General features: G+C 46.3%; 1 protein-coding gene across 5 annotated transcripts in view; it reads right to left on the reverse strand.

The window, feature by feature from the left end:
• c2h7orf57 (chromosome 2 C7orf57 homolog) overlaps positions 1–18,166 on the reverse strand; it is a 256,643-nt gene that overhangs the window by 140,955 nt on the left and 97,522 nt on the right. For all 5 annotated transcript variants that reach the window (XM_072475030.1, XM_072475015.1, XM_072475023.1 and 2 more), the window contains exons 3-4: positions 11,554–11,736; positions 6,121–6,220 (exon numbers count right to left, since the gene is read on the reverse strand). In XM_072475030.1, the coding sequence (XP_072331131.1) occupies positions 6,121–6,220; positions 11,554–11,736 (283 nt within the window). The remainder of the gene's footprint in view (positions 1–6,120; positions 6,221–11,553; positions 11,737–18,166) is intronic.

The following is an 18,166-nucleotide window of genomic DNA, read 5'->3' on the forward strand; positions in this document are numbered from 1 at the left end:
AAATCTGTTTGTAAACTATTAAGTCGATTATATCTCTTAAAGTCTTCTGCTGGCAGGGCTTTATTGAGAACATTTGATTTGTAACCACAACAAGATCTCAAACTCTCAATTATAATCAGTTGAAACAATAATAGATTTCATTTCGCACCCGAGACGTGTAAGTTAAATTTCTACTGAGTTCAAAGTGTATACGAGACTACACTTAAACGGCATGGTAGATTTCAACAGTTGGCATAGTACAGCAAAAGGGGAGGAGCGCTGAGTCGACGATCGGAGAGAGTCGGAAAAGATCAGAATGAGTCGGAGATGATCGGAAAGATTCGGAGGACATTGGAAGACCGAAGATTGTACCGTTAGCGGAAGCACAGAAGGACGGAAGACCCAAAGACATCTATCCGAAAAATGGCTAGACCGGGGTAAGAAAATCTCTTTTTTCACCCATTAACAGTCTTAAAGCCGCACCGCCTAGTGCTTCGACCCCTTTAGAAAGGACCTTTTTAAGAAAGAGTTATTCAATCCTGTGTAGATCTAGTTCCTTCAAATAGTAGAGAACTACTTCCCACAATTTCTAAGGGAGGCCGGGCTGTACTGGAAGTTTCTATTGACAATATAGTGGGAGATCTTAGATCTTTAATTTATAGACATTTTGGATTGTCTAAGGTTTCTTCGAAAATTGAATCAAAATATGATATCCCCAAAGGACAGTGGTCTACTGACGACATCAAAAGGGCCTGGGGAAAAACCCCACGTTGAACTAGAAGTAAACGCATGAAATGGTCTTTTGCAGTAATGGCGCAGCTCCATAGACAGCAAAAGTTGATCGTGGAAACTAAACACGATCATAACCTTAAGCCCACTAAAGACCAACTAGCGGCAGTTGTTGAAGAATTATGAGATGCAAAATCTAAACTTGAAAAATGTGATCAGATCAAAACATTATTGGACAATGAAACCTTTAAAGTTCAACAACAATCATTCCAAATTGGCGAATTACAGCGTAAAAATAATGAATCAGAGTCCAAATTTCAACAGTTAATATCAGAAACTAATGACATTAAAAGTCAAAATTGTCAGTTACTTGAGGAAAGATGGGCGGGATTCTCTCATTGGGTGGCTAAGTGCTGACTCCGGCGTAAAAACGGGAATGTTTCACTCACCGGCGCCCGTTCCGGGACCCCATTCTGCGGCCCACAGGGGGCTAGCATGCCGCTGGAGCGGCCCACGCCGCTCTAGCTGATGATCCCGGCCTGAACCCGGTTACAAGGACTGAGTCATTTCACACGGCCACTTCTGGTCCAATTCTCCATACACCAGAGAGGGAATCCTCCTTACTGTAGCACAGTTCGCCGATTTATCCCAAAAAATCCAAGGAAAATCAGGGGAAAAAGGTCCGAAAGTCCATTACAGGCGGGAGCTATCGAATATGCGACCTACTCCTCCATGGCTGCCACCGGAAGTCCCGCGGTACCAAATTTATTTAAAGCTACTTAGTAATTTATGGAAATTTTCAGGTTATCCACTAAACACTTTTTCAGGATGGTATCAACCTAAATATAACACAAATAAAAATCCTACACATATTAATCTCCCAAATACTCTTAAACAAGAAGGATCAATACGTCTCACTAGTAATGACCCCAGAGGGATGAAGATGGGCCATAGTATTTGTACTAATTATTTTGATGTTAACACAGCCTATAAATGTACCAATAATCCAACATACAGAGCTGATCGATCCTAAACAATAAAAGGTATACAGAATATCATAAACAATAAAACATTCTCAGACCATTGGTACTTGGAATACATTTACCAATATTCGGCTTATAATGGAACATATTTTATCTGTAATGACAAAGCATACTCCTGGCTTCCAAAATTTTGGTCAGGATCTTGCTAATTAGGATATGTAGTACCTGCTATCCGTTATCTCCCTCATCTCCCTTATCTATCAGAACCAATCACTCGAAGAAATAAACGTGCTATCGCATTACGAGATGCAATCTATGCTAAAATTATTCCTTTTTATTGGGAAACAAGGGTAGCCAACGAATTAAATAAAATAACAACCATCATACAAAACGTAGCCTACTATACTACCGATGCCCTAAATAAAATCTCTGACGAAATGCGAGCAATTCGAACCGTGGCACTACAAAATCGAATGACACTTGATTATGTGCTAGCCGAAAAAGGTGGCACCTGTGCCCTGACTGGTGCGGAGTGTTGCACTTTTATTCCAGATAATTCAAAAGAAGTTAAAGATCTGGCAGCACACATTCAAAAGGAAGTCAGAAAGCTTGACGCAGCCTCAGATATCTCTATCTGGGAGAAACTTTGCGGGTGGTTGGGCCCCACAGGAATGTCCACTGTGCGAATAATCTTTTTCTTTTGTGTAGTAGGATTCCTGGTGATCAAATGTGTTAGCCAAATATTCACTAAACGCAGAGGCCCTGTGAATCAGAATGATTCACACTAATCCCACTGCACCACCTTTAGATGTGATAGAACTAAAATAGTACTGTTGAACTGTTACTAACCTATCAATTATTTGACTATTACTAACATATTGCTGAAAGATTAATACTGAATCAGTAGAATCAAATTCAATTAATTGATTAATTGTTATTGTACAATAATGATTCTTTAAGAATTTTTGCTGTAATGCTTGAAATACAAAGCTTGCCCGCTCTATTGTCGAAGGTTGTTTTCAAACAAGGAAACCATCAAAGACAATGTGAATGAATTCCTTTTACCTATCCTATCGCATTTCTCCTTCCTTTTATTTTGTTATGATATATCTCACTTAATCTTTTGATTTAGCAAAGGGAGGACTGAAGGGAACCATCTATTTCTGATAGGTAAAAGGGTCATTGATTTAGCCATTTTTAATGTAAATACTAAAGCACAGTTTGAAATCCATTTTAAAATGGATTTCATTATAAGACTTCAAGCATAACCTTAGATTACAAAAACACACAACTTGCAGTAACAAAAGCACAAAATTTGAAACTCCACAGGCTAGCTAGAAGCAAATGCAACATTTCTACTGAAAAGTTAAATTGACATTATAAACTGTCCATTGTTCTAATGAACAGACTTGCAGTAGTTCAAATTAGTTTCATTATCACAATCTGATCAAGGTCAAAATAAGCACCATGACAACACAAATCTAACATTGTTGAGAATATGAATAGTATAGCAGTCAGCAGAAAAACCAGCAGAAACCAGAGCTGATTATAAGTATAAATCAATTCCAACACACGACAAGCATCTAAAAAAACAACATATCTACAGCTATGTTGCATATTGATGATTGACAACTGGCCATCCAACCAAATGCATTTGAGACTCATCCAAGCCAATCAGCACTTTGCAGGGGTAGGGATAGATGGAGTCAGACTGATAAGGTTTTCCTTAAGCATAAAGGTCCGGGCAGCCATTTTCCATCCAGGATCACTCGGTACCTTTTACCTAACTACTCGCTATCCTTATTTCGTATTTTCATATTTCCACTCTAACTCTTAAAGTCTGCGTAAGCTGTTTTTGCTTTGAGCAAGAAACCATTATTGTATTTTGAAAGTTAAATCTGTTTGTAAACTACTAAGTCGATTATATCTCTTAATCTCTTATATATCTTAAAGTCTTCTGCTGGCAGCGATGCTCTTGCAAAACGTCAGCATACTAAGGTTGCGCCGAATGGCCTCCTTCTATGCTGTAATAATTCAATGATTCTATGCGACAAACTTTGGCTTTCTGGAATTGGCGTGGTCAGCAATCAAAACAAGTGCAGCAGATGATCTCATCTGACCTCACCAAAGTTCTGAGGCTGCTTTCCTATCGTCTCTCGCAGTTGAAGGATACCAAACACAAAAACACAGATGATTGGGAGGTTTTTGAAAACCAACAAAGGGTGACCAAAAAGATGATGGAAAGGAAAAACAATAGAATGAAAGTAAACTAGCCAGTAATATAAAAACAGCCTGTAAGAGCTTTTACAAGCATACAGAAAGGAGAGCCGCTAATTTGGTTCCTTAGAAACAGAGACAGAAGAGATTATTATGGGAAATGAGGAAATGAGAGATTTTGACACGGGATCTAGATAACTGAAGCACAGTACAAGCTTCCTGTCTCTCCCTTGAGACATCTCCTGATGTTTATAGAGTCATCGATGTCTACAGTACAGAAAAGGTCCTTCGGTCCATCGTGTCTACGCATAGAGTCATGGAGTCATAGATGTTTACAGCTTGGAAGCAGGCCTTTTGGCCCAGCTTGTCCATGCCACCCAGTTTCTATCACTAAGCTAGTCCCACTTGCCTGCATTTGGCCCATATCCTCTATAACCACTCTGCCATGTAACTGTCTAACTGCTTTTTAAAAGGCAAAATCATGTCCGCCTCTACCACTGCCTCTGGTAGCCCGTTCCAGATGCTCACTACCCCCTGTGTGAAGACATTTCCACTCTGGACTCTTTTGTGTCTCTCTCCTCTCACCACCTAACTATTCTAATCCCATTTTCCAGCACTTGGCCCATAGCCTTGTACACCTTGGCATCGCAAGTGCACACTTAAATACTTCCTAAATGTTATGGAGGTCACTGCCTCCACCACTCACTCAGGCAGCGAGTTCCAGACTCCCACCACCCTCTGGGTGAAAAGCTTTTTCCTCATATCCCCTCTAAACCTCATGCTCCTTATCTTAAATCTATGCCCAACTGGTCATTGATCCCACCACCAAGGGGAAAGGTTTCTTCCTGTCCACTCTATCTATGCCCCTCATCATTTTATACATTGATTAATACGTTGATTCCTCCGAACCGTCCCACTGCCTCTCTCTCTCAAGCCACAGTCACTGACCTCCCCTCTATTGGTAAAGGCACAATAGCTTTCCTGTTCACTCCACCAATTAGCATTGCCGTAGGGGCTTACGATATGACCAGGCAATATGAAGCAGGACCCTGCCAGGTTCAGGCCAATCTCCTTGTCACCTGCCTTTCCTGGTCTATGAGAAGGGCTGGAATGGCCTTTACTTTGTGGAGATAGCAGCTCCCATCTCTCTTATGTTGTTGAGTTTCACAACAGAAGACAGCAGGATTTATGTTAGACATCGGTGTCTGAGTCATCCAGCCGATTTTTGTTGTTCCGCTTTCAGTGGGCAGGTGGTATTAAAATGTCCTGAATTCATATCATAGAATTCATATCATAGAATTTACAGTGCAGAAGGAGGCCATTCGGCCCATCGAGTCTGCACCGGCCCTTGAAAAGAGCACCCTACCTAAGCCCACATCCCCACCCTATCCCCCTAACTCAGTAACCCCACCCAACCCAACCTTTTTTGGACACTAAGGGCAATTTAGCATGGTCATTCCACCTAATTTGCACATTTTTGGATTGTGGAAGGAAACTGGAGCACCCGGAGGAAACACACGCAGACACGGGGGGGAAAGTGCAAACTTCTCACAGACCGTGACCCAAACCGGGAATTCTATCTTTGCTTCTGGCAACCATCACAATCAATTTTGTCAACCATCCTGTTACCACGCCTTCATCCTGTAGTATACAATTACAAATCTCTAAGCCAGTTACTCCTTTTGTTTGGAATTTGGGAGATGGAGTGCAAATCAATGAAATACGACAATCAATGCTCACTTCGAGTTCAGGAGTGCAGATAATTCCACAGAATGTCTGGGCAAAATTGGAGATGAACTAAACTGCCTGGCAAGTATGTAACTTATATAAGGAATGAGAACCTTGAGGCAATAAATCATTTTTCAATTTCCGAAAGCTGTGTTTTCATCCTTAATACTGTCTACCTCAGCAACTCCGAGCAGTTTGGTCCAAATGTCAACTTGTCTTGGACTGCAGATTGTGAGCACCCACAGAAAGCATAAACTAGATCCAAATACAGTTACAGCTTTTAAGAGGACAGAATAAGGAGCAGCAACTTGACCACTCATGGGAGACACCATTAAATATTGGGTCGGCCTTATACACAGTGAAAGCAGTTAGATCCACTTACACTAAAATTACTTCTACTTTCATCACTATTCACCTTCACAGGATTGATATGAAGAAACACTGTTTTTGCTGCCATGTGCAGATGGAATTGGTAGGTACTTACTGATTGTTTTCTTGGAGTAGAGGTTCAGGAGTCAACCACTCAGGTTTCTTGAAGGGAGTACATGTTGACTTTAGTGTCGACCCTCCAAAAGTTAGCAGATCTTAGCAAAACAAAGAAAAATGCATTTAACCCATCTCTAGACATTTCCCTGTATTGTTGCTGCTAAATTATCAATAATAATATATTATAAAAGTAGTGCACAAAGTTCTCTGCCCTTTGGCGGGTTAGCAGTGGATTAGGGCTACGAGAGCCATTGTGAATTTGAAGTTAACTCACTCAAATTTCCTCTTGGTTCCCTCATTCCAAAGCAGGATTGGATTTGACTGGTAATGCTGCTCCTGTCAGATTGACTGACCCTGGGGAAGGAGGAAAATTCAGTTCTGCTGCAGCATTTCAAAGGCTGAGTGAGAGTGTGATGAGGCGTGAATGCAATGTGGTACTTGGGAATTTAGTGCAAGTGGGGATCTTGCCACAAGCTATAAGTTAGAATAACAGTCAGACTTGGACTTACAACTTGAAAACTCAAACATTCACTCACTCCATCACGGACGGACAGTGTCGGTAGTGTGTACCATATACAAGACGTGGTGCAGCAACTCACCAAGGCTCCTTCAACAGCACTTTCCAAACCCGTGACCTCCACCACCTAGAAGGACAAATGCAACAGATCCAATGGGAACACCACGACTTGCAAGATCCCGTCCAACCAAACACTGGGTGGGGTTTTCCCAACAGTGCACTTTTCTCCAACTCTGCTCTTAAGTGCAGGAGCGGGAAAATTGGCCTTTGTCCCGTCAGCCATAATGGCAGGTTTTTGCACTGCATTGTGCGCTACCCGCCATATTAATATTGCGTGCATGGGTAACATGCTGGATCGGGGCGGGCAATCTCTGATTTGCTGCCCTGTCATGAGCTCATCGGTACATCATTACAGACGCCATATTTAAAGGGCATCTATGTACAGCAATCTCACTGCATGTAGCACAGGACTCCTCCACATGACCCAAAAGCCAAGAAGACAGCAACCCTGAGGTTTAGTGCCACTTCTCTGGCACACCTACTGGACTCCATGGAGGATCGCCATGATGTCCTCTCACCCTTTGTTGACTGCACCAACAACACCACTCTGGCTTGGCAGAAGGTGTCAGAGGCGAGTGCCAATGCTTCACAGAAGAGGTCAGCCATCTAGTGCAGAAAGAGAATGAGCGATCTCAGCCATTCTGCCAGGGTATGTCAACCTGTTCTTCACTCTCAACTCACACACACACACAAACCCATCAGCCACTCGCAGGATAACATTCCACTGAGAGCTGAAGGAATATCACAATTTAATCTCTCACACGCACAACTCCCTCTGGGCTTATGTCCTGTGCAGCTCGCGTCCTCATCCTGTCCATGGGTAAATTCGACCCCAAACAAGGCAGACATCCTTATCAACTGCCTGCCATTCATCCTGCTCACACTCTCTCCTAGTGTCTTCATGAAGGACAAGCTAGCACAAAATTGGAGGAAGAGGTCCCATGCTGGGGTGGAGTGCATGACACAGAATTTGAGAATAGAGCGATTGAACTGACAGGAGAGGATGTAGGTCCATCTTGTGGCAACGGACAAATTGCCCAAGTGAGAATCCTGCTCCAACTTATCTATCAGACAACCATACTGAGTCAATCAAATGTTTATCGAGTGCATCTGCCATGCACTAATTATATCTACTTTCTTCCATAGGCACCTCTGCCAAGTGCACAGAGCCCTCAGACTTCATCTCAAGCCTGGACAACGCCTCAGTTGAGGAAGCTGAGGACAGCACCATTTAGACCCTTGAAGTCACAGTGCTCACCCAACACTCTTAGTTCTAGAGCAATCTCGAGATTGCGATCTGATGAGCACAGTGCACAAACTGGTCCACAACTGTGAGAGGCAGGGTCACCTGAGATTTCTGGCACTTCGAAGCCATGATTATGTTGAGTCCGAGTCAGAAGACGAACTTCCGAACTCAGTCATAATCAGTTGGAGCTGCAGCGACAATTACAGGAACATCAGGAAGGGATATCAGCTGTATTCCTCCAATTGCAGACAAGAACACACTGTTCTCTGGCAGGTTAGTGGCCTCCATGGAGACCTTGATCCAGGAGTTCGGTCCTACACTGCTGCAAGAGCAGCACCCCAATTCTGTAGCCCTTGGTGGCATCCATCAATGGCTACGCAAGAAAGGTGTGGGACACCTAGATCTCAATCCAGTTGCCCTTTCTCCTCAAGAAGTCAGTTAGGGGCACCCATAAGGAAGAGGACCAGCAGTTGGATACCTCATGGCCATTCAACCAGGTGATTCCCGTAGTGTCCAGCCGATCTCAATCCCCTCTTCCTGCGACCGCATCAGAATCAGCTCCACAGGCCAAGGAGGGTACAGCTGCCCCACAGCAATAGACCCAAAGCAGGCCGGGGCACTCCATGTTTTGGCACTCCAGAGAATGCCTGCTAAAGTCCACACAGACAACAGGACGAAGTAGTCAGCAGGCTGCCTCCACCTCAGCTGTGGATTTTGGTGAAGCACCAAGGCGTAGCGATGGGCCAGGAAGGCAAAACAATATTAGAGTCACATTGGTGGCACAGGTGTTTAACACATGATGCAAATAGTCTCACACCCATTTCACTTTTCCTTGTATATAACTCCTCTTTATGTTCACCTGTGTTGTCAGCCATGTATGACACCATGGTTCCTCGCCTGGAATATCTCAGATATTACTCTTGTGTGCCTCAGGCCAATGTTGTATACTTCCAGCTGATCACACTATGTGCCCCTTCTGAGCTTGTTTCCAGCATCAGTTATGACTCGTCCTGAAACTGAGCGGCACGGTGGTTAGCACTGCTGCCTCACAGCACCAGGGTTCGATTCCAACCTTGGGTGACTGTGTGGAGTTTACACTTTCTCACCGTTTCTGCATGGGTTTCCTCCGGGTGCTCCAGCCCAAAGATGTGCAGTTTAGGTGGATTGGCCATGCTAAATTGCTCCTTAGGGTTAGGTGGAGTTACAGGGATAGGATGTGGAATTGGGCCGAGGTAGGGTGCTCTTTTGGAGGTGCAGACGTGATGGGTCGAATGTCCTCTTTCTGCACTGTAAGGATTCTTTGATACTATGAAGTGTGTTTGTGAAAAGGCGCTTGTTATCTCGCTTTGCTGGGTTATATAATGTTAGGTATAAGCTGTGTAAGATTCAGGCTGAGGTTTGCAGCTGTTTTCTCAGATTTATTGAAAGGTGAAAATTTGGTGTTCAAGCAAAGATGTTTCCACAAATATATAAAACAAAAAAGAGGGCTAAGGTAAATATTGGTCCTTTAGAGGATGAGAAGGGAGATTTAATAATGGGAGATGAGGAAATGGCTGAGGAACTGAACAGGTTTTTTGGGTCGGTCTTCACAGTGGAAGACACAAATAACATGCCAGTGACTGATGGAAATGAGGCTATGACAGGTGAGGACCTTGAGAGGATTGTTATCACCAAGGAGGTAGTGATGGGCAAGCTAATGGGGCTAAAGGTAGACAAGTCTCCTGGCCCTGATGGAATGCATCCCAGAGTGCTAAAAGAGATGGCTAGGGAAATTGCAAATGCACTAGTGATAATTTACCAAAATTCACTGGACTCTGGGGTGATCCCGGCGGATTGGAAATTAGCAAACGTGACACCACTGTTTAAAAAAGGAGGTAGGCAGAAAGCGGGTAATTATAGGCCAGTGAGCTTAACTTTGGTAGTAGGGAAGATGCTGGAATCTATCATCAAGGAAGAAATAGCGAGGCATCTGGATGGAAATTGTCCCATTGGGCAGATGCAGCATGGGTTCATAAAGGGCAGGTCGTGCCTAACTAATTTAGTGGAATTTTTTGAGGACATTACCAGTGCGGTAGATAATGGGGAGCCAATGGATGTGATATATCTGGATTTCCAGAAAGCCTTTGACAAGGTGCCACACAAAAGGTTGCTGCATAAGATAAAGATGCATGGCATTAAGGGGAAAGTAGTAGCATGGATAGAGGATTGGTTAATTAATAGAAAGCAAAGAGTGGGGATTAATGGGTGTTTCTCTGGTTGGCAATCAGTAGCTAGTGGTGTCCCTCAGGGATCAGTGTTGGGCCCACAACTGTTCATAATTTACATTGATGATTTGGAGTTGGGGACCCAGGGCAATGTGTCTAAGTTTGCAGACGACACCAAGATAAGTGGTAAAGCAAAAAGTGCAGAGGATACTGGAAGTCTGCAGAGGGATTTGGATAGGCTAAGTGAATGGGCAGATGGAAAACAATGTTGACAAATGTGAGGTTATCCATTTTGGTAGGAATAACAGCAAAAGGGATTATTATTTAAATGATAAAATATTAAAACATGCTGCTGTGCAGAGAGACCTGGGAGTGCTAGTGCATGAGTCGCAAAAAGTTGGTTTACAGGTGCAACAGGTGATTAAGAAGGCAAATGGAATTTTGTCCTTCATTGCTAGAGGGATGGAGTTTAAGACTAGGGAGGTTATGCTGCAATTGTAAAGGTGTTAGTGAGGTCACACCTGGAATATTGTGTTCAGTTTTGGTCACCTTACTTGAGAAAGGACGTACTGGCACTGGAGGGTGTGTAGAGGAGATTCACTGGGTTAATCCCAGAGCTGAAGGGGTTGGATTACAAGGAGAGGTTGAGTAGACTGGGACTGTACTCGTTGGAATTTAGAAGGATGAGGGGGGATCTTATAGAAACATATAAAATTATGAAGGGAATAGATAGGATAGATGCGGGCAGGTTGTTTCCACTGGCGGGTGAAAGCAGAACTAGGGGGGCATAGCCTCAAAATAAGGGGAAGTAGATTTAGGACTGAGTTTAGGAGGAACCTCTTCACCCAAAGGGTTGTGAATCTATGGAACTCCTTGCCCAGTGAAGCAGTAGAGGCTCCTTCATTAAATGTTTTTAAGATAAAGATAGATAGTTTTTTGAAGAATAAAGGGATTAAGGGTTATTGTGTTCGGGCCGGAAAGTGGAGCTGAGTCCACAAAAGATCAGCCATGATCTCATTGAATGGTGGAGCAGGCTCGAGGGGCCAGATGGCCTACTCCTGCTCCTAGTTCTTATGTTCTTATGTTGGATCGCAGAGAGAAGGTTCATATATACTATTACCAACCACGCTAATGTTAAATCCTAAAATGCAGAAGGATAAATTAGAACAGGGGTGTGTAGTGGCACATGGAAACTAGTCATGTCCAATGTTATTTAGCATCTGGCTGTCTAGTTCCATATCCTTTTCATTCTGTGTTCCTTTGCCACACTGTGAAGTTCGAGGCCCATCCACCCCTCTTCAACGTCATCACGTGCAGTTTTTGGAAGAAGTAAGCCTTACTTCATTGTGAATACCATTGAGCCATTCCGAGAGCAATGTATATTTTTAACGACCATGAACTTACCTGGAATGCCCCCTCGCTTTGCCAATTTCACATAGTCAGAATCAGAATCAAAAACAACATTACGCCGTCCTCGGCATCTTTCCTCCCCAGTCGTCATGTAGCCAAGACCAGGAATCAGTGAAGTTTCCCGTTGTTTATTGTTAGAATTTCCTTCTTTTAAATGTATGGAAGCTTTAAATTGCTCTGTAACAAAAAAATAAAGTGCATTTTAAAAACTTCAACAATTACATTAATATCCTTGATATCTCTGTGGGACATTTTACATCCAGGTTTGTCGATTAATAGAAACAAACCTAACTTACCTTAAAATCCCCTGAATGTCAGATGAAATGGAACAAGTGTCCAACTTGCCTGCTGGCATTTAGGCTAGGGTGGTTTGAGAGATCTGTCCATCCAACGGTCCGGCCCTGATTCTGGTCAATTTGCTGGTGTCGTGGTCATTTAAATACTGGTCTACATTAGAAAATACATTATGGGAAAGGAAGAAAATCTTTGAAGTAGTCGAGTGTGCACCATTACCTATCTGAGCTGCAGCCTCGAGGCAGATGAAATGCAGTATATATTTATATTTTAAATGTTGATTTTGTAGGCTGGGGGGGGGGGGGGGGGGTAACTCTGTGCCAGCCCTTTAAATATTAAATTGCCCCAACAACGTGCCATAGGAATGCTGGATGCCAAGAGAACATAGAGTTCATAGTTCCTAAGGTTGCTGAGACATTAATGGATGATACATAAGATAGCATGTTCTTGTAGCCTTTGAATATGCTGGTCCAAATTTAGGCTAATGTATGCCCAGCGGAAAATTTGGGAAATGGAGGAGGAAAGCAGGAAGACGGCATCGCATTCCCCAACATACTTCCCACTCCATTCTGCAAGACATGGGCTGGGACTTTACAGCCACTGGGGGTCAGGCAGGGAGGGAGATTGGCCATCATGCAGTGAGCACTGCTCCTGGCACCCACTGGCTCCTACTCACCCCGCTGCAATTTTACCCTTGGTGAGGATGGCGTCAGGAGACCTCACTACCCCCTCCTGTTGCCATTGGGATTTTACTTGTGCCAGGGATAGGCTGGCATTAAATTTGCAGTTCAGTAGCTTTCACTGCTTGACCTGGTGGTGGGCCCCCTTACCTCCTTTAAGGCCCACCCTATGGGCAACAGAGGCCCACCCCCACCATTACCCCACTCATGGTCTTCCCAACGGTGCATTGTTCCCCTGACCCTCGCCCCCATTGTCGGGACCAGGCTGGCAGGCCCCAGTCAGACCCCCACTCCGCCTTTGCATCTGGTTCCATCGACAATCAACATGTGGGTGACGCAGTGGAATTATCACTGGCCTCTAGTTCAAATCATACCATGGCAGATTAAGAGTCTCATGTTGCTCATGAAACCATTGTCGATTGTTGTTAAAGCCCATCTTGGTTTCAGCACTTTAGGGAAGGAAATCTGCCATCCTTACCTGGTCTGGCCTGCATGTGACTCCAGATCCACAGCAATGTGATTGACTCTCAAATGGAGGGTAGTTAGGGATGGGCAACAATGGGGGGGTTGTTAGGGCGGCACAGTGGCACAGTGGTTAGCACTCCTTCCTCACAGCGCAAGGGACCCGGGTTCAATTCCAGCCTCGGGTGACTGTTTGCGTGGAGTTTGTACGTTCTCCCCGTGAATGCACGGGTTTAAAGGGGATGCACGAGACAGGTTTTTTACACAAAGAACTAGGGAGGGTTCCAAAGGCCACGGTGAAGGTGTAATTTGGTTGGAGTGAGCTCTGCTGATCCCCTGCTTCCTCTGCAATGGGGCAGTGCTTCTGAGGAGTGCAAATAGTGGGTGGGCCCCTGATTGAGCTTGGCCAAGCCCATCACCTTGATGAAACAGCTAGGGTATGAGGGTGTCCAGAGGGACAGCCTGGGTGGGCTCCCAGATGACCAGAGGCCTTCTGAGCATTCAGGGGTCACAGGCAGCACTCAGCAGTGTGAACGGTCATGGGTCAGTAAGCAGCCCCAAAGGGGTACATTTAAAACACATATTGCAGCAATGGCTACTGGGCCAGGCCACCCCGATCCTGAGGGGTCACCCCGAGTCCACGGACTTGGCATCAAGTCGCTCCCAGCTACTGCTCCCGGCCTGGGAAGCCACCCCCCAGCAAGCCCGACAATATTTGAGGGTTTTCCAGTGTTTTTTAGCTTCCCGCTCTCCCTTCGCAACCATGGTGTCCAGGCCCTGCTTGTAAATACTTTGTAGTAATTCGCACCCGTGAGATTTCCGCCTCAGAGGGGTTGAGCATCGCTGAAGGGTGGAGCATGAAGTGTCCAAGCAAATTATATTTAAATCCATGGAAATGACGGTTTTGCATGGACCTGCTGGTGCAGGGCAGCAACATCGATATTGGCAGCAGTCAGGGACCAGAGCATGGCATTGGAATCGCCACCGGCCGCAAACATTTATTTTTTGATTACTCGCGATTCTCCTCCCGATCGCAATATACATTTCCAATGTTGTGAAATGGACAACCCAGGATTACATGTTAATCCATGCAAAAGAGCTTCATGACATTGTTCATCAGGATGCTCAACCTGCCTTTAAAGTCCCAAGAAATGAATTGCAAAACCATCGGGAAACTGATTTTTGACCTCACGCCACATTAAGTTCCCCTGCTCGACAATCTTCCCACAGTTGGTGTGCCCAGCAGATTCTGCCCTCAGTTATGAAGGAGAGTCATATTCCAATCAAAACATTAACTCTGTTTCTCTCTCCACAGATTCTGCCAGAACTGCTGGGTATTTCCAGCAGTTGCTGTTTTTATCTTCAAATCTCTTGTAAAGAAAGGAGAAGGGTGAGAAGAAAACCCCGAGGCACTAACCACCACTAAGAAGAGCGAGCGGGTGAATCTAATTCAGTTCGATCTGTGGCTCCAGAGAGAGCAGCCATGTTCCATTTACCTGGGTTGGTGTCGCTGGGGCACATCCTCTAGGCTGGAAGCTCCATGGATAGCAAGTTCAGGGAGTTGGTCATGCCACAGCTTTGGAGCCTGGAGGCAGAGAGGCAATGGGTGGCCGATGGCAGTCCAAGAGAACCAGGCAGGTGGTACAGGAGTCCTCTGCAGTCCCGCTCACAGATCGGTTTTCCATTTTGTAAGCTGATGAGGGCACTGGTTCCTCAGAGGATTACAGTCTGAACCAGGTTTGTGGCATTATAAACAACTCAGCTACACAGGAGGGAGGAAGAAGAAAGGAAGAGCAATAGTGATAGGGGATTCAGGTATAGACAAGCGTTTCTGTGGCCTAAGGCGCGACTCCGGGATGGTATGTTGCCTCCCTGGTGCCAAGCACTAGGATGTCACAGAGTGGCTGCAGGGTATTTTCTGGGGAAGGTTGAACAATCAGAGGTTGTGGTCCACAATGGTGCCACGGACTTCGGTAGAACGGGGGATGTGCTGCAGTGCACCGCCAGAGATGTTGAGGCATCGGAACTGCAATTTGAGCAGTCCAATGCACCGCTCAATGACAGCCCGGGTGGCCACATGGGCCTCGTGGTGTCAGATCTCTGCATTGGTCACTGACCTACATATTGGCATCATTAGCCAGGTCCTCAGCGGACATCCCTTATCTCCACGAGCCAACCGGCCATCCTGGGGTGGATCACAAAAAATGATCTTCGACTGCCCAAGGTTGTAGCTGGCATGCACATTCCCTGGCAAGCCTGCACCACGTGGATGATCTGGAGATGGTGGCTGCACCCGCGCTGAACGTTCAGGCAGTGGAACCCCTTACTGTTAACGCAGGGCACCCCCTGATGCCACGGTGTGCACAAGATGACATGTGTGCCATCTATTACCCCCCTGGACCTGGAACATCCCGGCGATGGCGGAGAATCCTGCTGCCCGGGCATCCTCTTGGGCTTGGTCCAGGTCAAAGTTAGCTGCTTGGGCAAACAGGGATTCCGTTACTTCATGGAGGCACTTGTGTACAGCAGCTTGTGAAATGCCGCACGTCCCTGCCCAAGCCCTGGAATGATCCTGAGACGTAAAGGTTCAAGGCTGCGGTGACCATGACGACCACCAGGAGTGGCTATCCTCCTCCTCCACGTTGTGCCAAGTCCACACGGACATGGCATAGGTGCTGGACGTCCCCTTATTGAAACGGAGCCTCCTGCGGCACACGCTGTCCATCATCTGTTCGAATGACCAGCGACACGCGTACACCTTGGGCCGTCGCCGGCCTCCCCCTCTGGGTCTCTCATTGCCCTGATGGTCCTCAGGCTGTGGGGCAGGGCCCTACACAAGGGCCACTGCCTCAAGCCTCTGTCGATACTGCTGGACTGCCTTCTCCAGGTCTGGCTCCCTGGCCTGCCAGCAGCACCGCAAGGGCAGCTTCTGCAGGGTTTAAAATATCATCCATCTCGTGTAATATCTGGAAGGAATTATAGAGGGTGAGAGACTGACAACCAACGATGGCTTCAACCCCGGGTCCCTCCATTCCTCCATGGCTCCCCCTTCGTCCCCCCCCTCACATCCCCTGCCATACCTCAGGGTGCCATCCAGCCCGCCATGGCCAAGCACCTATGGCCACAGTGGGGGACCCTGGGCACCAGACCCTGTACCCTAGACGCCTTCCTGTAACGTTACCTGGACCAGGTGTTGGTTCCCTCACCGGTGCACTCACCTACCCTCTAGTCGCGGGAATGTCCCCAGTGCTGAGGCCCAGCCCCTGATTGTTCGGATGTTGACTGCTGCATCTGTGGTGTTGAGTCTCCAGTTTCCAGGCAAAGTGTCCAGGTCTCACAGTCTGATTGGGATATTAGGTAATAACTCCCACCTGCAACGTAGCATGCCTATCCACAGGAATCCACTTGGGAGCTGTGAAGTGCTCAGTTTACTGTGAATGGCAATTCCCTATTAGCAATAGCCTTCAGCCACACAGCCAGAGGCCACCACGGTCAGTGGGAGTTGTGGGTGGTGGGTAGATTGCCCCATTGAAGACAATGCTGCACTGAAACAGGCTGCTGAAACCGTCCTCCCTGTCTCTCTCTTTGTGCCTAGAATGTGCCCAGGGTGGCACGGTGGCACAGTGGTTAGCCCTGTGCCTCACAGCATCAGGCACCTAGGTTCAATTCCGGTCATTGTCTGAGTGGAATTTGCATGTTCTCCCCGTGTCTGCTTGGGTTTCCTCCAGGTGCTCCAGTTTCCTCCTACAGTCCAAAAATGTGCAGGCTCGGTGAATTGGCCATGGTAAATTGCCCCTCAGTGCCCAGGGATGTACGTTATGTTACGCGGTTAGATCAAGTAGATAGGACATGGCCAATAGACATTCACGATACACAAGGAGGTGACACGACCACAGGGGGGCATTACACCAACCCATGTATAAAGGACACCAGACACATGATCTGCCTCTTTCCAGTGGAGACAGTCAGTGAGTACAGGCACAGGGTTGATTCAATATTAGACCCACCACGTGGATTGCAGCAGCTGGTTAGTCAGTCTGGGTAGCTATAGTAAGATTAGCAGTAGTGTCGAACCCGAGTAATAGAAGTGTAAATAGTTTAATAAACGTGTTGAAGTTATCTCCACGTCTGAACCTTCCTTTGTCAAGTGCACCACAAGGAAGCCGCTTATGTTACACCAACATAACAAATCAGGCATGTTGCATTGTTTGTATTTCTCGTTCTTGTTGGGGTTGTGTTGTCATTGCCTTTGACTGCAGATTCTCTACTCTGTGGAGCGTTGTTCTTTACATTAATATATGGTTTCCTTTTGGCGCATTCTTGTGGCACGTGCAAGTTAAATGGGGCCTTGATATTTTTTTATTTCTTTTCCTTTTTCTCTCCAGCTAACGAGGGAGTTAGTTGGATGCAAGCATCCTAGATAAAGGGAACTGTAGCGACATGTATGAACGACTGGTAGAAAGGGCCGACACCGGACTGGAAGCAACAAGAATGAAATGGGAGGAAGACCTGGGGATTGAAATAGGGTGGGGACTCTGGAGCGAAGCACTGCATAGGGTCAACTCCGCCTCCACGTGTGCAAGGCTCAGCCTGATGCAACTAAAAGTGGTACATAGAGCCCACTTAACAAGAACTCGTATGTGTAGGTTCTTTCCGGGGGTGGAGGATAGGTGTGAACGGTGCCAAGGGGGCCTGGCCAACTATGCCCACATGTTCTGGTCTTGCCCCAGACCTGCGGGGTACTGGACAGCCTTCTTCGAGGCAGTGTCCAAGGTGGTGGGGGTGAGGGTGCAGCCATGCCCGAAAGTGGCGGTCTTCGGGGTTTCAGACCAGCCAGATCTATTCCTGGGAGGAGGGCGGACGCCCTTGCCTTTGCCTCCCTGATCGCCCGCCGTAGAATCCTGTTGGGCTAGCGGTCAGCAGCACCACCCAAAGCTGCAGACTGGCTGTCCGACCTCTCAGAATCTCTCCAAATCGAGAAAATCAAATTCGCCATCCGAGGGTCAGACGACGGCTTCCACAGAACGTGGGAGCCATTCACCCAATTGTTCAGGGACCTGTTTGTGGCCAACGAACAAGCAGAAAAATAGCCAAGTAGCCAAAAATCAGGGGAAAGTAGCCAAGGCGTGAGAGGGAGGGATAGACCGGTGGGGGGTGAGAACATCTAAACC

This window comes from Scyliorhinus torazame, chromosome 2 (genome assembly GCF_047496885.1).
Source record: "Scyliorhinus torazame isolate Kashiwa2021f chromosome 2, sScyTor2.1, whole genome shotgun sequence".
Lineage (NCBI taxonomy): Eukaryota > Metazoa > Chordata > Chondrichthyes > Carcharhiniformes > Scyliorhinidae > Scyliorhinus > Scyliorhinus torazame.